This window comes from Sciurus vulgaris (genome assembly GCF_902686455.1).
Source record: "Sciurus vulgaris genome assembly, chromosome: 6".
Lineage (NCBI taxonomy): Eukaryota > Metazoa > Chordata > Mammalia > Rodentia > Sciuridae > Sciurus > Sciurus vulgaris.
The window spans coordinates 83,497,910-83,519,851 of record NC_136466.1 but is presented as its reverse complement, the minus strand read 5'-3'; the positions used below and the strand labels follow the sequence as shown (position 1 = coordinate 83,519,851).

Sequence of the window (21,942 nt, the reverse complement as noted above, 5' to 3'; positions counted from 1 at the left end):
TTTCCCCATCCTTTCACCTTTAATCTATGGGTATCTTTTTCTATGAGGTGAGTCTCTTGCAGGCAACATATTGTTGGATCTTTCTTTTTAATCCAGTCTGCCAGTCTATGTCTTTTGATTGATGAATTCAGGCCATTAACATTCAGGGTTATTATAGAGAAATGATTCGGTTTCCCGGTCATTTGGTTCATTTTTAAAATTTTGTTTATTTATTTGTTTGACACAACTTGTTTCCTCCTTTATTTGACAATTCCTTTAGGATAATTCCTCCCTTTGCTGATTTGCTTCTTTGTTTTTCATCTCTTCCTCATGGAATATTTTGTTGAGAATGTTCTGTAATGCTGGCTTTCTTTTTGTAAATTCTTTTAGCTTTTGTTTATCATAGAAGGATTTTATTTCATCGTCAAATTTGAAGGTAAGTTTTGCTGGGTATAAGATTCTTGGTTGGCATCCATTTTCTTTCAGGGCTTGAAAAATGTTGTTCCAGGACCTTCTAGCTTTTAGGGTCTGGATTGAAAAATCTGCTGATATGCGTATTGGTTTCCCCCTGAATGTAATTTGGTTCTTTTCTCTCACAGCCTTTAAAATTCTGTCTTTATTTTGTATGTTAGGTATTTTCATTATAATGTGCCTTGGTGTGGGTCTGTTGTAATTTTGTGTATTTGGAGTCCTATAAGCCTCTTGAACTTGATTTTCCATTTCATTCTTCAGATTTGGGAAATTTTCTGATATTATTTCATTGAATAATTTGTTCATTCCTTTGGCTTGTTTCTCTAGGCCTTCCTCAATCCCAATAATTCTTAAATTTGGCCTTTTCATGATATCCCATAGTTCTTGTAGATTCTGTTCATGATTTCTTACCATCTTCTCTGTTTGTTCAACTTTGTTTTCAAGGTTAAATATTTTGTCTTCAATGTCTGAGGTTCTGTCTTCCAGGTGTTCTATCCTATTGGATATGCTTTCTATGGAGTTCTTAATTTGGTTTATTGTTTCCTTCATGTCAAGGATTTCTGTTTGGTTTTTTTTCAATATCTCTAACTCTTTATTGAAATGATCTTTTGCTTCCTGTATTTGCTCTTTTAACTGTCGATTGGTGCGATCATTCAATGCTTGCATTTGCTCTTTCATCTCATCATTCAGTGCGTGCATTTGCTCTTTCATCTCCTCGTTTGCTTCTCTGATCATTTTAATTATGTACATTCTGAACTCCTTTTCTGTCATTTCTTCTGCCATGCTGTCATTGGGTTTTATTGATGTAACATCTAGATTTGTTTGCATCATTTTCTTTCCTTGTTTTCTCATATTGTTCAGGTATCAGTGGACCGCTGAGATATTGCAGATTTCCTCTGTTGATTTACAATGTCCCTGAAGATTTCTATATATATCCCCTCTTAGCCTCTTAGGAAGTTGATAATGCGTTGCTCCACAAGGAAGCTTCCTCTCTAGGAGTGGTGGCCTTCAGGTGGGGTATATTCCCTGCTAGTGGACAGAGGTGCCTCCACTTGTTGACCAATGGTCATCCAAAGGGGACCTAGGCTGTGGGCTGAGGCAAGGCCTGTTTGGGCCTGTGTCTCTGGTTTTACCGTCCTTGTGGGGAAACCTCACCAGGCAGGGAAGACTCACCCAGTGGGGAGGTCTCGCTGGTCAGTTTCCTCCTAGAGGTTCCCCTCAATTTACAGCTAGTGCCTTGGCTGGGCTGCCTTCCTCTGCAAAGTTTCCAGGGGCCCGGCCCTACCTCCTGGGTCTGGGAGCCTCACCCTTCGCAGATGAATCTCCTTAGGCTGCCCCTCCTCAGAGAATTTGCTCACAGGCCTGGAACCTTCGCTCCACCCTAAGCCTGTCTCTGTGCGGCTCTTCCACCCAGAAGCCTCCTAGATCCTGGGACCGTGCTCTGCACCTAATCGCCTGGCTGCGTGGCCCCTCCTCTGAGCAGCCACCTGGGGCCCCGAACAATCGCTCTGAGTCTCAGAGACCCGCCACAGGCCTCTTCCTCCAGACAGCCGCCCAGTATGCCGGTGCGGTCACTAGGCGTCCAAGAAACTCACTTCGTGCCTCCTCCTCCCACCAATCACCCGTAGCCCGGGGCAATCAATCACTCCGAGTCGAAGTGACCCTCCCCGTTCCTCCTCCTTCTCCAGATAACCCCCCAGGTGTTCAGGAGCAGTCCCTCTGAGTGGCTCTGAATCCACGTGACCCGCTGCACAGGTCCTCTGGGCACCGCCCGGAGCTCAGGTGCGGCCACTCAAGACCAAGTGTCCCACCACGCTTCTCCTCCAGGCAGCCCCCCTGTGTTCAGGAGCTGTCACTTTAAGACCAAACAACTCACCACTCGCCTTCTCCTCTGAGCAGCCGCCTGGAGCGCTAATGCAGTCACTGCGAGTCCAAAGGACCCGCCGCGCTCCTCCTCCTCCTTCTCCTACTCCTCTGGGCAGGCCCCGGGGTTCAGAAGTGGTCAGAGTCCAAACAGCTCGCCACGCAGCCCCTTCTCTGGCAACCGCCTGTAGCTCTGGTGTAGTCACCCGAATCCAAGCGGCCGCGCTCCTCTTCCTCCTCCTAGTCCTCAGGGCAGGCCCCGGTGTTCAGAAGCGTCGTTCTGATTCCAAACAGCTCGCCGCGCAGCTTCTCCTCTGGCAACCGCCTGTAGCTCTGGTGCAGTCTCTCCGAATCCAAGTGGCCACGCTCCTCTCCTTCTCCTCAGGGCAGGCCCCGGTGTCCTGAGTCCACACAGTTCTCCTCGCCACTCTTCCCCTGGGCAGCCGCCGGAGCCCCAGTGGTTGCTCCGAGTCCCAGCGCTGTGCCGAGCGGCCTCCTTTACGGCGCTCCCAGCTGTCCGAGTTCACTGCTCCAGCAGGGGGAGGGGCGTCTCGCCGGCAGCTCTACTTCACAAAGTTTCCTGCGTTCCGGGACCACAGTCCCATCGGGGATGCCTTCCCAATGCGTGAGAGTCACCCGGCTGCTTTGAGTTGGTCCCAAGTGTCTCAATATCTCCTCTTTTGAATCCTGAGTCCTGGAGCAACATGAAATGCAGCCACCCTCTAGGCCGCCATCTTGAAAACCCCCTCTGCATGTCATCTTAATCCATGAAATGGAATTAGTTTTCTACTACTACATCATTCTCTTAGATAACTAGGCATAAACAGATATAAAATATATGCTTTACTCATTTATAGCTTACTCCATCTGGAAGCATTTCTCTTATCAAATCAATGCATTTAATTAAAAATCCTGTGAAGACCTGTGATAAAGTTTACTCTTTGATTCAAAGTTTGACTTCTCAAATCAGACATCGAATGGAAGACCCTAAATCAGCAGGTAAATATGTTTTTCTTAAAACATAAAACAACAAAATTTGTTGCCCAATTACTGTAAACATTTTAAAATAATGCACTAATCTTCTTAAGAAATCAAGCCAGGCACAGTCTCGAATGCCTATAATCCCAGCAGCTCAGAGGCTGAGACAGGAGGATCAAGAGTTCTTAGCAAAAGCAAGGTGCTAATCAACTCGGTGAGACCCTGTCTGTAAATCAAATACAAAATAGGGCTGGGGATGTGACTCAGTGGTTTGAGTGCCCCTGAGTTCAGTCCCCAGTACCCACCAAGAAAAGAAATCAAGCCTCTCTCCTGAGATCTAGATATGTGTATGTTAATGTGTACCATATTTCACCATGAAACTGTCACAGATTTTATACTGATTTTTTTTTGTTTTTGTTTTTTCCAAAAAGTGGAGTGCAACCATTATGTGAAGCTTTTTAAAATATTATGCCACTATTATGTATTACTAAACTGTCTTTGGTGCAAGATTAGGATGCACAGAATTCTTGTAGATATAAGTTAATTTATTAGTGATGATTATGTAGTTCAATACATTTTATATGACAAAAGAATTATAGCTGAGTTATGGTTACTTTATCCATGATAACATGAAAAAGGCAATAAAACATTCTTATTTGATTAATTATTTAGCATTGCCCAGTAGTTAAACAGTGATTATAGAGCTTAAGAACAAAGAGTTAACAAGCTAATATGAGCCCTAACTCCGAGGCTAGCTTGGTTAACAACTTTGACATCTTGGGTTTCTTATTGGTACAAATTTGAATTGTTTTCTGCTAATGATTTTCTGCTAATGATTCTGCCTATTCTGTTAATTATTTAAATCTAGTAAAAATGATAGCATTTAAAATTCAGAATTGAAAATGTACTTTTAAAAGAATTTTGTTAAAATTGTTGTTCTTTTTTTGTTTTATTATTGAAGTCTATAATACATGGAAAGATCTTTTATAAAAAGTTTCTTGCCTGGGCAAGGTGGCACATGTGTGTAATCCCAGTGGCTTGGAAATCTGAGGCAAGAGGATTGTGAGTTCAAAACCAGCGTCACCAGCAGTGAGGCACTAAGCAACTCAGTGAGACCCTGTCTCTAAATAAAAAACAAAATACTGCTGGGGATGTGGCTCAGTGATTGAGTGCCTTTGAGTACCAAAATAAAAAGTTTTTAGCAAGTACTTATCCGAGTAAAAAAATTGTTTGTTAATGGTATATGCCTATAGTAATATTTCCTATCTTCCTATACTTTTATCTTTTTCACTTAAACGTTTCTAATTAAAGTTTTTAACATTTTAATATATATATATTTATCAGATTTTTGAGTTTGAATACTGAAAATAATATCTTGTTCTAGATATTCAGCTTTATCATAGTGAAACACTGGAGCTTATGTTACGTCGATGGTCCAAGTTGGAGAAAGACTTTAAAACAAAGAATGGAAGATATGATATTAGTAAGATCCCTGACATATATGACTGTATAAAATACGATGTCCAGCATAATGGTTCCTTGAAATTAGAAAATACAATGGAATTATATAGGCTTTCAAAGGCATTAGCAGATATTGTTATCCCTCAGGTAAGTAGGTCTCAAGAATGTATTTTCTTATACTATTGTATAAAATAGATGCTTTTAAACAATCTACCAATAGGTAAAATGTAGTTGCTTTTCATGATCCTAGAAAACTATTAACTTGTAAATTTTTTATTGGTTATATTAATCATATTATCTGAGAGGTTCTAAATTGATTATAATGACTTTTTGAAAAGTATCTTTTATTTATTAGAGCAGTAATAAGTTCACAGTAAAATTGAATGAATGATACAAAGATTTCCCATATATTTTCTGCTCCTACACAGAGCCCTCTCTCCTTCCCCATTATAAATATCAAACTTGTTACAAGTGATGAGCCTAAGGTGACATAACATTATCACCCAGAGTTCATGGAATTCATTCTTGATATTATATATCCTGAGTTTTCATAAGTTCACAGTGATATGTTTTCATCAGTATAATATACAGAATTGTTTTATGCCCTAAGAATATAGTGACTTTAAAATTTAAGAATTCTCCGAAGAACAATAATATGCTCATAAACAAAACAAATGAAAAAAATTATGGAATAAATCACTCAACAAATTATTGAAGAACGATTGTGCATCTATCAGTTCTACTATGAAAACATGGAAAATGGGAAACAAATATAGTTTTGGGCTTCTGTAAAAATACTTATAAGCTGAGGATGTAGTTCAGTGGTAGAATACTTGCCTCACATGTACAACGCTCTGGATTCAACCCCCAGGACTATCTCCCTTCCCCCCCACACAAGAAAGACTTTTTTGCAAGTCTTTTTACCTTACGTTAAAGTATTTTGAAAATAAGGGTTAGAGCAAAGATGTAAGTAGATTTCCTTTTGAGGGATGCAGGTCTTTTCATTATAGGAGAATAAAAATAAAGTTCTAACCAGAATTCAAATGACTAAGATAAGCAGATTAATAGTAAAGGAACAAATGACAAGTCCTATTGAAGTCAAAAATGTTAGAAGAGCCACATGCATTGGTGCATGCCTATAATTCCAACTACTCAGGAAACTGAGGCAGGAGGATCACAAGTTCAAGATTAGCCTAGGCAATTTAGCAAGACCCTGTTTCAAAATTTAAAAAAAAGAAAAACAAAAGAATATGTTGGAAGAGAAAAAAGTTTCAGATGCCACTTTAGGATCTTTTTCCAGTTTCAATTGCAAAGAAAATGATTTGGATATTATAAAGCAGAAGTTGGAGTGAATCAGATATTCCAACTGTAAACTAAAGTTAAAAAGCAGGAAGAAACAAAATACATGAAAAGGATAAACTATGACAAAAGTTCAAATAGCCTCACTATAAATGCCCATATATAAAAAAGTTTAAAATAATGTCACTGTCCCTAGTGTCCCTTTCCTAAAATTCGCCAGTAGTCCAAATAAACAACAGACTTTGAACAACTGGAAATTCAGGTAATATACAATTTACCTAAAGATATTTACATAGTTATTAGCAATTAGTCTGTTTCTTCAGCAACCATATATTTGGTCAGAAATATATACAGTGTCAGATATATTGTATGAATCAGTGATCTAAAAACATGAACCCTAAATCTGGAGGTATAACTCAGTGGTTAGAGTAGTTTCCTAGCATGGACAACTCCCTTGTTTAATCTCCAGTACCAAAAATATAAGTCCTTTTTTTAAATAAAACAGGATGAAAATCTGGGGTTGTGGCTTAGTGGTAGAGTGCTTGCCTAGCACGTGTGAAGCACTGGGTTCAATCCTCAGTCCCACATAAAAAGTAAATAAACAAAGGTATTGTGTCCATCTACAATGAAAAAACTATAAAAAAAATTATGTCTTTGGGGGTTGCTTTAAGAAAATATGATTTAGAAAAAGAGATTCATTCTCAGACAATTTCTTTTTATGTACCATCATTTTTCATAGGTGAAAATGAATTAGATTTAAAGAGTTTTGTTATAATTATTGTCATTTTCTTATTGTCAAAATTAAAAAGACAAATTTTATTTGGCAAGAGAAATTTTTTATAGAATAAAAAGTTTTATTTTTATAACACGATACTTGAAGATTACTATGAAAGTGCGAGCACAAGTCTGCAGTTTTAACTGTATGGTATAGATGATCATCAAGCTAACACTGAACTGATTATATCTCATTAAGCACAGTTACTGAGTTGGCATCTATCTTTGTTATGTAATTCAAGATATTTATTCAGATTTTTCCTATGAAAGATTCCAAGAAGAATGATTACTGATCATTCAAAATTTATACTGGAAGCATAAATAAGACCCTGATTTTTTTCATTGATTTGAATTGCTTTGACTTTAGTTCAGGCTCAGTGTCTTAGTTGTACTTCTGTTTGCAATGAGGATTATCTAAAAGTATACTTTTGAACAATTAGCTATAAACATAAGGCCTTTTAAAACGTTTATGATCTACATGCATTTTTCAAAGCAGGCATTCAATATATCTGAATGTGTTATGTACACAGTGGCTAAATAAATACACAATTGCTTATCTGATTATTAGCATAATCATGTTTGTGTTATTATATAGCATACTTAATTTTACTCTTCTGGGTTTTTGTGTGTCTGTGTTAATTATTTAGAACATTTTAAAATTGAGAATGAAAAATTGTTTTCTAAGAGCTGGCCATGAAAAGAATACTCAAGTGTCAGTGGAGTTTTAGGTGATAAACTATTTTTACCTTGATTATGCATTCAGGTATGCAAACTAGGAGTCTAATGTTCATAAAAGGCTTAATACATGCTGGGCATGAGCAAGCAGTACATTTTAGTGAAACAAATACTTCCTGATTTAATCAAGTGTTTCCGATATATCTGAAGTAACAAAACTAACAAATTCTACTTATTTTTGTTTTACCAAGTTTATTTTATATATATATATAAATAAACTTTATATGTATGTTGAGTTTTTTGTTACCATAAAGTGATTTTATTCTTTTCAGTTAAAAAAACAAAGTAAGTCAGGGACCATTTCCAGGATTTCTCTTTTTCTTTTCCAAAAGCAAACTAAAAACTTAAACAAAAAATCTTTCAAAAATATGTTTGAATGAAGCCCATTTTAAACTGATGTCAATTTTAATGCAAATAACCAGTTTTTATTATTTTTGGTTTCTTTTCAGTCCCTTATACTTGTGTATGTGTATATGTATGTGTACATAAATTTTGAATTCTGCAAAAAAATAAAAGTCTTAATAGTATTTGTGTTGCACTAGAATTCTTTAATTCAGGAATGCATTTGTCAGAGCTCTTTGTCACTATACCCTTTTTCTAATATGTATTTTCTGCTCAGGAATATGGTATAACTAAAGCTGAAAAACTGGAGATTGCCAAAGGTTACTGTACTCCTTTAGTTAGAAAAATTCGCTCAGATCTTCAGAGGACACAAGATGATGACACTGTAAATAAACTCCATCCTGTGTAAGAGCCTGATCATTTAAATCTATAGTCATCTGTTTTTACATACTTCAAATTTAAATTATTTTTTGATGTTCTGTAGAAATCAGAAGTGAATCACTTGGTATGTTGTGGAAGCAGGATTGCCTAGCTATTCCTATTAATCTTCAACCAAGACACATTTTTTAAAAATCCAATTTGGAGAAAAGCTGAGGTGAATGGGGAAGAGGGGATGTGTACCATCCTTCACATGGGGTCATCAGCATTGATGTCTATAAGCATCTTTAGGACTGTGATCTCTATCATTGCTGCTAGAAAAGCTAAAGTGACCTCTTTGTAATGAACCTAATATTAATTTTGATCTTTCATTAATCCCAGAGGACCTACTTAATTCCAAATAACTTCATGATGAAAAAATATCTATCAAAATAACTCCTTAATTGTAGTTGGAAGAATGATATATTTATTTATCATGAATTTGTGTACTTCTATTAAGATTAATTCTGTTTTACAAAGTAATGTTGATACTTAATTGGTTTTTGATTATGTGGTTATATTTTAACACCGTCTGCTTCTAACTTTAGGTATTCCAGAGGTGTTCTTTCTCCTGAACGTCATGTCCGTACCAGGTTATATTTTACCAGTGAAAGCCATGTACATTCTTTATTATCTATTCTTCGCTATGGTGCCTTATGCAACGTAAGTAAAATGTTATTCCCATCAAACTAATAAATATGTTTCTTTTACTTTGTAACTAAATAACAACCCTCTGTTTTTACTGTGAAATTTAGTAATTCATCACCAATTTGTATGATTTGCCATCATTTTCTAAGGATTTACTATAACAAGTACTATATTAGATTTGGGGAATGTCCTCTTTCCTTCAAAGAAGATCCATTTGAGCAACCAAAAACAAAGTATCTTAGATGATATTATAGGCTGCTAGCAGTAGATGAAGAGAAGCTGATGAATTCGAATTGTTTAGGGGTCAGATTAGGCATTGTGCCTCTTGTCTTCTGTCATAGAATAGCATACCAAGACTTGGTGGCTTAAAACAACCACCATCATTTTATTTTTATTGCTCACAGTTCAAAGGGTTGACTGAGATCAATTATGTGGTTTTGCTTAAGGTCTCATAAGCCTGCTGTCAGGCAGTGACTGGGACTCCAGTCATCTCACAGGTGTCCTCTCCTATCTAGTACTTGATGGGACATCAGCAGGGGTTGTTTACTAGAACAACAGCATCTGTCCTCTGTATATGACCTGCTTCCTCAAAATGCAGTTGAGTTCCAAGAGTGAGTCTCCTAGTATAGCAAGGTGCAAGTGTATGGCATTTCTGTGACCTAACTTCTGGAATCATATGTCCTTTGTGCTGACATTGATTGAGGCAGTCACAAAGATTCATCCATGTTCAAAGGGAGGGGAAAGAACCCATATCACTCTGAGTGGAGTGTCACTGTCACATTATAAGAAGAGTATGAAAGATTAAATTTATGTGGCAGCCTTGTTTAGAAAATACAATCTGCTACAATATGCTCATTGTCCACAATAATTCATATTCCTCTCACATGCAAAATTTACTTAACCTCTTTGCTAATATTACACCCTCTAGGCATATTCTTTTACACCATGAACTCAAAGCCTAAAATCTCATCATCTTGATCAGTCATCTCTAAATTTACAAAAAGATAAAATTTTCTTTTCAATATATATGAATATATCTGTACAAATCTTTATACAAAGTGATCTTTTAAAACTTTAGTCCAATTTTGATTTTTCTATACTTTTTAAATAAAGGGCAGTGAGAATTTGGCATATGTCTCTTATTTCCTAAAGTATGGTATTATTGGACCTTAAGAATAATTATTGTCAAAGTTACCCTAAGGATTTTTTGGTGTTCCCATAAAATTTCAATTCATGTCTTTTCTTTTTTGGATTTCTTCTTTATTCCACTAAGGAATAACAAAGTGATATCCTTGCATACATATGTGAATTAGTGGAGCTTTAATAAAAGGCAGTGAATGAAATATACTTGTATATCTAGTAATAATGATGGAATTTTTTGTGGGAAAAGAAATACACCTCTAACATGGTCTTCTTTTTGACTCTTGCACAAATATAAAAGGTAGGAAGAACCTGAGGAATATAGGAAATTATGGAAAGCCTATGGTTGAAACATACTGATGAGTGATGGATAAAATAGCAACAGATAAGATTGGAGAGACAGTGCCTGGTATCCTAAGGGGATTAGGATACCATTGAAAGGTTTTAACCGGGAAAGTGAGTGACTTTGCTGTATGAATGGACAATAGGTGAGAGTGAATGGGAAGGAACATTTAGAAAACTATTATACAGTGATTCAAAGAAAGATCTTACAGTTTGGACTAGGGTGTTAGCAGTGGAGCTAGAACTTGTTGGGCATGTATTGAATTTAGGCACCATTTCTAAAATTAAAACTAAGCAACCCCATTTAAAAAAATAAATATGCACTTCCAGGAAATAATTAAGTATATTACTAAAGTGATAATTAAAATCTGTACCCCAATGATGTCCTGTTTTCTAATTTTGTTAAACAAAATATAATTTATTTCAATTACGATTCAGTATCACAGCTCTTACTATCCTGATCAGAATCTTCAAGGAAGTACTTAAAACCTTGTTCAATCTCTTCCCTGTTGAAATTTTTTATTACACAGAATGGACTATATAAAATCTCTCTCCATAATAGACTTTCTTTAAAAAGTTTTGTTAAGGACATAAGTTTTCAGGGAATACCGATAAGGGGCCTTGATTTAAAAAGAAAAGATCTTTGTGGCTTCTTACATATTTGTTGTGTTAAGGAAAATACTACTAAATATTGTTTAATTTAATCTATTCATGAGAGGAGACCTAGCAAAATCTATAACTGAAATTAGATGGTGTTCTTGATAATGTAGTATCACAAAGTCTAATTCATCTGTTCACTTAATAAAAATTTTTAGTCTAATTTAAATTCATCATTTCCAGTAAGTCACATCTAGTGAAGTTTGGTCATGCTATTTTTGTTTTCCTTCATCAATTTTAAAAAATTGTATACATGCACATATTAACCTCCCAAACACATATGTGCACACATAGATACACAGAGATGTACTTTTTATTCAAGAATATTATTTGCTTTAGGAATATATAATGTCTAACAGAAAAGTGAAATGCACTGATTTTTTTTAACGTACATATCAGTATGTGATCTTACAATTGCATTTTTTATAACTGCACAATCTACAGTGAATTTCACAGTACTGTGCATTCTTATATATAAAAATATTTGAGTGCTTTGTATTTTTGTAATGCTTATGACATTTATGATGAAGGAAAACTGATTAATATAAAATTTACATAAAATTTATTTACCATTAACTCTAGACTTTATACTTTTGGTAGTTTTACCTTTTAGATAGAATTTTTAGCTGGGTGTGGTGGCACACACCTGTAATCCCAGCCACTTGGGAAGCTGAGGCAGGGAGATTGCAAGTTCAAGGCCAGCCTCAACAACTTAGTGAGACCCTGTTTCAAAATAAAAGATAAAAAGAACTGGGGATATAGCTCAGTGTTAAAGTACCCGTAGGTTCAATACTCAGTACAAAAAAAAAAAAAAAAAGAAAAAGAAAAAGAAAGAAAACATCAGAATTTTCCTATGTTCTCAAAGATTCCTTTCAGTTCCGATGCTCTGTGTGTTTAAAGACCAATGATTCTCTAAATGAAGATGGAGGAATGGCAAAAGAGATGGTAATGCCAATAAATAGAACTTTCATATGCCTTCCTCCTGCTAATTTTTTTAGTATCATTGCATTTTAAATAAGGGATATTTACTGATGGGCATATCATAAACATGAGCCATATGATAGTGGGGAAAATACTACTCTTATGGGATAATATTCTCTTATGAAGCATGATACTATATAATAGGTACTTTTTAATTAATAAGATTATAACCTTTCCTTACCCTAAGATCTTGGTAGTGGGTATCCTTTTCAAGAGATACCTGATTTTTTATTTTGAATATGCTCTTTTGAAAAAAGTTACCACTGAAAAAGAAACTTCTAAAATAATTTAAACAAGCCTAAGATATATATTGAGACTTTTACGTATAATAAAATTGTTTTAAGATTCTACACATAACTGTATACTTTATGTGTTATGTCACATAGGATCAACCAAATTATCATAGTGACAATGAAGTTACTTTTAAGTAATATAATATGAGAAAGTACTTACCATGTATTTTGTTCAGGAATCAAAGGATGAACAGTGGAAAAGAGCTATGGATTATTTAAATGTTGTCAATGAACTCAACTACATGACTCAGATTGTTATCATGCTTTATGAGGATCCTAACAAGGTAACAGAGCTTTTGATTTGTGTTCCCAAAGTTAATAGTTTCAAGTCATTTGTTGTAAAAAAGTTCTTTCATATTTTTTAGGATCTTTCCTCAGAGGAACGCTTTCATGTTGAATTACACTTCAGTCCAGGAGCCAAAGGCTGTGAAGAAGATAAAAATTTACCTTCTGGCTATGGATATAGACCAGCTTCCAGAGAGGTAAGGAAGATGGAACTCAGAACTCTCATGGTTTAGTTACTATAGTTCTAGATTTTCATGAAATTTCTGTAAGGATTTTCTCTTCTGTCCCGTAAATAATTCTCATCACAACTGAGGTTAAAAAAAGGACTTAAGCCTTTAAAAATATGATTTGGATGGACAACATTTTATACATATTAGAATATTTCAGAGTTTTATCTTTTATTTAGATTGTTTGGATTTTAAGCCCATGCTTAGAATAGATAAATATAATTTTTATTTTTTAATTATTGTTTTACTTAAGGATTATTTCATTATAAACAGCACTACACACTTAGCATGAGTTATTGCATTTTAATCTTTACCATATTAAGGATTATATACTATCTGGAAGGTTTTATATAATATTGCTATTATTTTTTCCTTAAATATTTATTAAAATTTTTGTGGGGAAGTCATCTGGATATGGAGTTTTCTTTGGGGGAATATTTTAAATTATATGTTCAATTTTTAAAATTGATGTACTACTATTCAAATTTTCTTAATCTTTTGTATCTGTTTTGGTAAGTTATGTGATAAGTTTGGTAATTTGTTGAAAGTGTCCCTATATTGTTTTTTATTATTTTTACAATCTTTAATGATGTCCCTTTTTTCATAGTGATAACTTTTTTGTTTCTTTTGATATTATAGCTGAATGACCCTTGGCAAGGATTTGTGATTTTTATCTCTTATTTTTAAGTATACTCAGATCATGTATTTTAAAGTTTTCTTTTTCTAATATTTACATTTGGAGCTATGGGTACCTTTTTATCCCTTTAGCTACATCACATTGTCATGTTTTATTATTCAGTCAAAGTACTTTATGATTTCTGTGTAATTTTTTCTTCTTCTTTGATTCATGAATTTAAGGATTTATGACTTACCAAATGTGTGGAAAATACATGTGAACTTTTGTTAACTACCTCTAGCTTAATTCAACTTTTGTCAAAGAATATATTTGGTGGGATTTTTGCTTGCCTTGAATGTATTTGGAATTGCTTTGTTGTCCTTTATATGATTAACTTTTTATAAATACCACATGTATACTTGAAACAATGTATTGTCTGTTAATCTTTGTTGAGTACCAGTGTTCAATGCAAGTCTTTTGAGTAAAACTTGTTCATAGTAATGTTCAAATCTTTTACATCCTTGAAGTATTTTTGAAGGTCTGATTGCTCTTCCTAGCTACTTAGAGTGGTATGCAAAAATATCCCACTGCAATCATGGGTTGTCTGTTTTTCCTTATAGTTGTAAGAATTTTTGCTTCACATTTTGAGGCCGTGGGTACAAATTTAGAATTGTTATATCTTCCTTTTATCTTTTCTCATTATGAAATGTCATTTTGCCTGGGAAATGCTTCTTGCTTTGTAATCTACTTTGGTATTATAGCTGTACAAACTTTCTTTTAATTTAACATTTTCTTTCTTTTTACTCTTAACTTTTCTGTGTCCTTGTATATATGGTGCATGGCTTTTAAGCAGCATATGGATTTTAGTTTTTTATGCAAAAATGATTTATTTTGATATAGTTCATGTAAAGGTAGGTATATTTACAAAGCTACATCTATGGGAGTCTACCATATCACATCAAGGAATAAATATTTTGACAAAATAACATTTTAGTGAATATTTGATCATAAACTTTCAAAGGAAAAAAAAAAGCCTCAACTAACCATTAAGTCTTGAGGGTTTTGTTTTTTTATTTGTATTTTTTAACAGTCTTGGCTTTTGATTTGTCATATTTAATCACTTAATATAATTACTGATGTATGTAGATTGAATGTACCTAAATATTATTTGCTTTGTTTTTTTTATGTTGTGTATATTTCTTTTGGTGTCTTTTAATCCTGTCAGTCTTTAAGAGACTTCCAATATTATCTGATTGTCTGCATTTGTAGTAGTTTTACTTCGAAAAATTCACTTGGGGTTGATAGAGCTTCTTGTACATGTGACTCCATGTTTTTTTTTTTTTAAGATTTGCTGTAATTATCTCTAATTTTTATCCATTCATTCTTCTTAGTATACATCTATATTGGAATCACTGTGCATCTTAAATGCTAGCCGTGCATTTCTTAAACTCTTCTATTTTTTTTTCTTTATGCTCAGATACATTTTCTTTTTACTGCTCTTCTACATCATTAATTGTCTCTACTTTTCAATATGCTGTTAAACCCTACTCATTGAGCTCTTAACTTTAGAATGCAATAGTAGGGTTTAGTTATGTTTTTTAGCTCTAGAATTTCCATTTGGTTGTTTTTATAATTTCTAGTTCTTAACTGAAATTCTCTGTCTTGTTTGTAGTTAAGTGAGCATATTAATATTAGTTACTACAAACTTTTTAAGTAATGGGTCACCATTGGGTTCATTTCCTTTTTTTTTCCTTGATTTTTGATCTTGTATTTTCTTATATTTCAAGCTATTATCATGATGTTATACTAGACATTGAATAGTAAAGATTACAGAGAAAGTTTGAGCCTATAGTTGTTATTATGTTTCCAGTGTAATTTACTTTTACTTCTGATAAGGAGCTAAGCTAAAGAAACTATAGGAGAACTAGCCAGTTCAGAGCATCTTAATACAAATAGTCATTGTAATGATTGAAAATGGATCTTAAGTTGTGGGAAAAGCTAATATATTTCTAATTTACCCTTATTACTAGGGTGTAGACAGAAAGCATTGGTATTTACCAGTAAAGACATCTGGTATATATTTGAATTCCTCCTCCTTAATTGATTTTGAGCTTCACTTTGTGTATGTATGTTCTAATCATCTGTTGATCCATCTTCCTGGTATATTAATCCTTTTCTCATTATGGAAGTCTCCTTTTATTTTTAATGATGTTTCTTGACTTCAGTATAAAAGCCTTTCAGAGGTTCCTCATCTGAACCACCTAATACACACAGTTTGAGAGACTGTCCTCTGAGAAGGGTGTTATAATAATACCATCCTACATACATACAAGAAACATTACTTCAGAGACTGCTAATGTATTAATACTTCTCATGAGAAATCTCAGTTAAGAAGGGTCATACATATCTCTTTTTCCCATATATTTTTCATCCATTTACTTTCAACTTCTTAGATTCATATATTTACAAAGTATCTCATAAATAGTATGTATTTAAGTTTTGTTTCTTACTGTCTCACAGTCTTTGTCCTGTAATTGTAGTCCATAGATAATATAATTCGATGTACTTAGAATTTATTATATATCACCTTAAAACCATACAACTATTTTTCTATATGTTCTACCTATTTTATATTCCTTTTTCTCTCACTTCTTTCCTTCCTTAAAGTAATTTCCCCCTCCAATATTGACTACTTGGTAATTTTTACATTATCTTACCATGTAAATTTTTTTTCTTTTCCCACATTTTTTTGTTGATGCATTGTAATTGTACATACTGATGTGATTCGTTGTTACACATTTGTATATGCACACAGTACACAATATAATAATATAATTTGGCCATTATCACTCTCTAGTACTTTCCCCACTATTCTTTTAATGATTACCCGAGTACTAGTACAGTACAGCTTTTACTGTTATTAGACTTATAATCATGTTGAAATATTTTAATCCTTTTTACTATCAATCCCATTTTTATATTATTTTTGTCATGAATTTTAATTATATATGTTTTTAAAATATTTTAAATCCTCCAGGTCATTATTATTCTTTATAGTCAGTATTCATTTATGTATTAGAATGTGTTAGAATATTGATTGTGTTAGAATCATGATCTGTTAGAAGGTATATGCATATTTTTCTAACAAAGTAATTATATGTGTCAGAACATATCATCCAAGTAGGTTTAGATTTATCTACATATTGAGCATTACTGATGTCTTTAGTCTTTCCTGCTACTCTTCTTATATCTAGTATCATCTTCTTCCCCTATTTTAATGCACAAAAATGCAGTTTTTTTGGATATGGTATGTGTGATATGAAGTCCAGTTTTTTGTTTTTGCTTTGTTTTTTCCCCGAATGGAAAACTAGTTCTAGTATTGTATATCGAAGAGTTCATCTTTTCTCTACTGTCTGCAGTAGTACTTCTGATATTCCAGACATACTTTTTTCATATATTGGTAGATTGATTTTTGAACTATTCCTTAGTATTACTCCATTGGTCTGTTTGTCTTTCTGTATTTATATCAATATCAAAATTTTAATTATAGTTACTATAATAAATATTAATTTCTGACTCGAGAGTCCCTCAGCTTTATTTTTCTTCAAGATTACCTTAAGTATTTTAGAGTTCTGGAATTTTCATATAAATTTTTGTAATCTTATAATGTTTCAAAAAGAACTTTTGTGGATCTGAATTAGGATTACACTAACTCTGCATATCAATTTCGAGAGAAAAGATACTTTTGTGGTACTGCATCTTCAAGTATAAAGACTTGGTATGTTTCTCAGTTTGGCTGTAAGTTATATGATTTTTGGCAAAGTTAAGATTTGTAATGTCACGTTTTTGTCAGATTAATTCATAGATTATAATTTTTGATGCTGTTATTTAATTTTGATTTTCTGTTTTTTACTGTCATATTGAATTTTAACTTGTTTTAAGATTATATAACTAGAAAACTTACTATCCTGCTTTATTCATTCTAATAATTTGTCCATAGAGTCATTTGGATTTTCTGTATCTAAGATCTTATCTATGAATAACGATATTAGCTGTGATGGTTATTTCAAATTTTAGATTAAGCAAGTCTTTTTTATATTTATATAGTCTTTAATTTAATAAAGGATTTTGTCTGAGACTATGCCTTATTCATCAGAGTTCCTGGCAAATAATACACACTCAGTATAGTATTTAATGGATGATTATTCATCATATTTATTGAAAATATTCAGAATAGAATTTAAATATTGTATAAATTCAAATACTATTTTATTCATGCTTGGGCTGATAATATTTCTATATAATGAAACTAATCTCTACTCTTTTTTGTCATTTATTATTATTTGTGTATTTGAAGAAATTTAACTATGTACTTTGTTTTATATGTGTTTTATTTAAATTATTATTTTACTTCTCCATAAAGTGTATGTATTTTTTTAAAATATTTTTTTAGTTGCCAATGGATCTTTTATTTTATTTATTTATATGTGTTGCTGAGTATTGAACCCCAGGGCCTGACACATGCCCAGCAAGTGCTCTATCACTGAGCTACAACCCCAGCCCCAAGTGTATGTATTTCTTAAAGTCAGAGATTTGGTCTTCTCTTTCACAGTACACAGCATAATAAGCTATTGTAAGAGTTCAACTAATATTATTAATTCATTTCAGAATGCAAATTGTATGTGTGTGTGTATATATATACACACACATATATATACATCAAATGACTACTTTAGTTGGTAGTTGAATTTGTTATCAGAAGAGATTTTGTTAATCTGAATTATAAGTGTGCTGTATCTTTTCCTCACAGAATGAAGGCAGAAAATCTTTTAAAATTGATAATGATGACGAACCACATACTTCTAAAAGAGATGAGATTGATCGAGCTGTGATACTATTTAAACCAATGGTGTCAGAGCCAATTCACATACACAGGAAGTCTCCACTCCCGCGATCTAGGAAGATGGCTACAAATGAAGTATGTATATGTGTCAGAGCTTGTTTTTATAGAGTAAACTAACTATATGTTAATAAAACTGAAAAGAAAATACAGCTTTTATTATGGAGTTTTGGAACCTTACAAATTTTAGTCATCTTTGTCTATTTTTCAAACAAATTTTTAAAAATATAGAGGCAGTTAGAAAACAAGGATCAGTTTTAAAGTTTGGAAATCTGTGTAGATTTTGTAACAAAATTGAATACAAATATGAAAGTAAGGCCTAAGAACTAGATAAACATCCATGTTTTTTGTCTTGTCCCATTAGGTTATTCTTCAATAAAGAATTTTTTTAAAGTTTGATTTAATATATCAAGAATAATTTTAATTTGTTAAACCTAGTCAGAAATTGCCAAAGATGCTTCAGCTGTGATTCCATTGACACTGAAGATTAATAAATGAAATTTCAAATTGTTTGCTTGATTGCAAAAGTCTACATAGAAGTTTGAAAATTTGATAATTGAAAAATTTATCTTTGTATTAAAATATGTAATTAAGTCAGTTAAACTAATTCTTATGCTCACTGTTAGAATAATATTCTATTCATTATTACTGTAACATTTAAAAGGAAGGTTGAGCCGTTGCAATAAAGCTTCTTAGGTAGATTTTTAATATGTATATATATGTTATACTTTTAACCTTTATTTTGAATTATTTATTTTCTGTAGGATGATTCTGCTAGTACTGATTGAGGTCAGTGCTTATACATATTTTCTAAATGCTCTAATAAAGATATAAAGCAAGAAATTAAATTGGAGATAGGAAAAGCCATCAACTCTTAAATTAGAAACATTTTTGTTTGTATTTATATAGATCAAATTCATAGAATTAGGTATCACATTATCTAGCAGTTGATGGTTAAGAATATAAACATTAAAAAAGACTTGTGCTTATTCTACAGCCCCAAATTATACAATCCTAATTGTTTTATGATCCTCAGATTTCATATAATTTGACAGTCAAGTATAGGAAAAAAAACTCAGTAGATTGTTAAATTTGATAATAGAATTTTTATATACTAGTTAGGGTAATTTACCTAGAACATGATATTTTAAGTTAATTATAAGGGCAGTTTTAAAAAATGCTGGTTAGCAATTATAGAACCTGGGTTTATATGTTCTATTATGGCTTAATTGAAACATGAGAAGTCTACTTTTGCCAGGCACAATGGCATATGCCTGAAATCCTAGCAATCTGGGAGACTAAGGCAGGAGGATTACAAGTTTGAGGTGAGCCTTAGCAACTTAGCAAGACCCTGTCTCAGAATAAAAATAAAAAAGAACTGAGGATATAGCTTAGTGGTTAAGTGCTCCTGGGTTCAATCTCCAATACAAAAAAAAATGAAAGAAAGAAATTTTTTTTATGTTCAGGTATACTTAATTTCAGAAAATTGGGAATGATCTATCTTAATATAATCTAAGTCACCATTTGTTCAAGTGCAGTGATTTTGATGTGTTGTTGAGCAAGCAATCTGCAGTTGATTAAATTGTTTAGAATTTCACCATGAAACCCTCTTCTTTGCTCTCCAAAAAACCTATATAATACTGCTAAAACAAAATGTATTTTGAATCAACTCATCTATGTTGTGACTTTAACAAAGTCACTGTTCTTGTTAACTCTAAAAACACAGAACACATTTATAAATCTCTCATGAATTATTAAATAGTTGCTTTAAAGAGATTATTCCTATGACATGTTAAACTTTTACTTACATAAGGTAAATTATTCAAGTTAAACCCTGAAGACTTTTTCCATTCTCCACCATCACTTTAATATCTGAAGTTTGTATTTCTAAAAGACACAGAGAAAAAATAATATTCTTTTTATTTTGTGCAGGTAGATTTTATTCTGCCCTCACTGTCTGAAACCTGAACATGCAGAGATATGAGAATGTCTGCTGCATGTTTTGCCTTCTGAATTCTGTAAATAATTTTTGGAAGGGGTAAACAAATCACTTGAAAGTACATAAACAAATACAAATTGTGTCTGATTTTTCTTTCTGAGTGACTAGCAGAGAGATTTTCTTTTCTAAGTTCTATACTTTGAAACCTCTTTAACCTTTACTTTGCATAATCTTTTAGAGCTTTGGGTTGAAAACTTCACCCACAACAGCACAAAATATCTTGAATATTTAAAATGAAACAATAATTTCATATTTAAATAGTTGCTAGATAGAAAAGTTTTTTGGTTTTAAAAGAGAAGGAACATCTATTTAGTATGAATATTTTATGTATTTTAAGGAAATACAACAGTTCTATATTGTTATCACAAAATTAAATTTGTTATTCCTATCAAATTATCAAATATTAAAATATTTGGCTCCCAAATTACGGTTTAGTTATTTTTTATAAAAAAATTGATGAACAAATGCAAACAAACTGTATTTTTTTTTCTTTCTGATCATTTGGCTCTGTTGTATCTAACTGTGCATGCTCTGCTTTTTTTTTTTTTTTTTTTTTTTTTTGCCCCCTTTCTCACTTCCAGGAAGAGAGCCCCCTGAGTGTGTCTAGCCCAGAGGGTACTGGTACCTGGCTGCATTATACCAGTGGTGTGGGTACTGGGCGTCGAAGACGCAGATCAGGGGAACAAATCACTTCTTCCCCTGTCTCCCCCAAATCATTGGCTTTCACATCCAGTATTTTTGGCTCATGGCAACAGGTTTTTAAATTTTACTTCATTAAACATTTTTCCTCCCTGCATTCAGAGCAACAAACAACTGTCTTTGAGGACATCTAATCCCTTGTATTTTATATCAGAGTAAATCCTTCCGCTTTTAAATTTTGAGTCCACTTAAAAATATTTATATCTAACAATAATTGAGGGAAAGTAACCACTTATATTGCATGTGTTCAGCGTTTTTACTGGGAAAGTTCTAAATATCCAGGATTTAAATAATAATAAATTTTATATTCCTGGAACTTGAGCTTGCTGACAAAATTATTTTAAAGGGAAAGAAATCTTTCTTTGACTTCAGTTATCTTTTAAAATGTTCAGAAACAAAATTGTGTGATTTGTTGGTAAGAAAATTTACTGATCTCCCCCTCATAATTGAAAAAATTGATTCCATTTGGAATTTGCTGAGACTATGAACATTTTTTTAAATATCAAAATTTATGTGGCCCAGTGTTAATTAGCATGATACATCTAATATGTTCTCTCCCTCACTGTTCCTTTATCTGGAAGTATCGGATTTAAGGGATATGTACTTTATGTTTTTCTTTGAACTGTATAAGACCGGGCAAGTGTTTATATGCCCATCAACAATCTGGTTCGAAATAAAATGACTTCAGAAGAACTTTCTGTGATGGCATTTGGAAACTTTAAATACTCTGGTTTTTGTTACAATGGAAGGTCTGCTGTTACACATGACTTTTCTGATAATTTCAGCAATTTCCTTTTGGAAATATAATGCATTTGATTATAGGAAAAGGGATTATG

The 21,942-nt window shown here is 32.9% G+C and overlaps 1 protein-coding gene across 28 annotated transcripts in view; it reads left to right on the top strand.

Moving 5' to 3' along the window:
- The window catches only part of PPIP5K2 (diphosphoinositol pentakisphosphate kinase 2), a 102,379-nt gene that overhangs the window by 62,286 nt on the left and 18,151 nt on the right, over positions 1-21,942 (top strand). For 16 of the 28 annotated variants that reach the window (XR_013764795.1, XM_079145847.1, XM_079145849.1 and 13 more), the window contains exons 18-25: positions 3,171-3,312; positions 4,676-4,899; positions 8,180-8,307; positions 8,868-8,982; positions 12,557-12,664; positions 12,746-12,862; positions 18,319-18,486; positions 20,989-21,162. Coding sequence is in view for 27 of the 28 variants with exons in the window: in XM_079145847.1 (XP_079001973.1) it covers positions 3,171-3,312; positions 4,676-4,899; positions 8,180-8,307; positions 8,868-8,982; positions 12,557-12,664; positions 12,746-12,862; positions 18,319-18,486; positions 20,989-21,162 (1,176 nt within the window). In the remaining variant the exon portion in view is untranslated. Of the gene's footprint in view, positions 1-3,170; positions 3,313-4,675; positions 4,900-8,179; positions 8,308-8,867; positions 8,983-12,473; positions 12,534-12,556; positions 12,665-12,745; positions 12,863-18,318; positions 18,487-19,172; positions 20,851-20,988; positions 21,163-21,942 lie in introns of those variants that run through there. The other 12 variants (XM_079145830.1, XM_079145853.1, XM_079145840.1 and 9 more) reach the window with 3 other exon arrangements.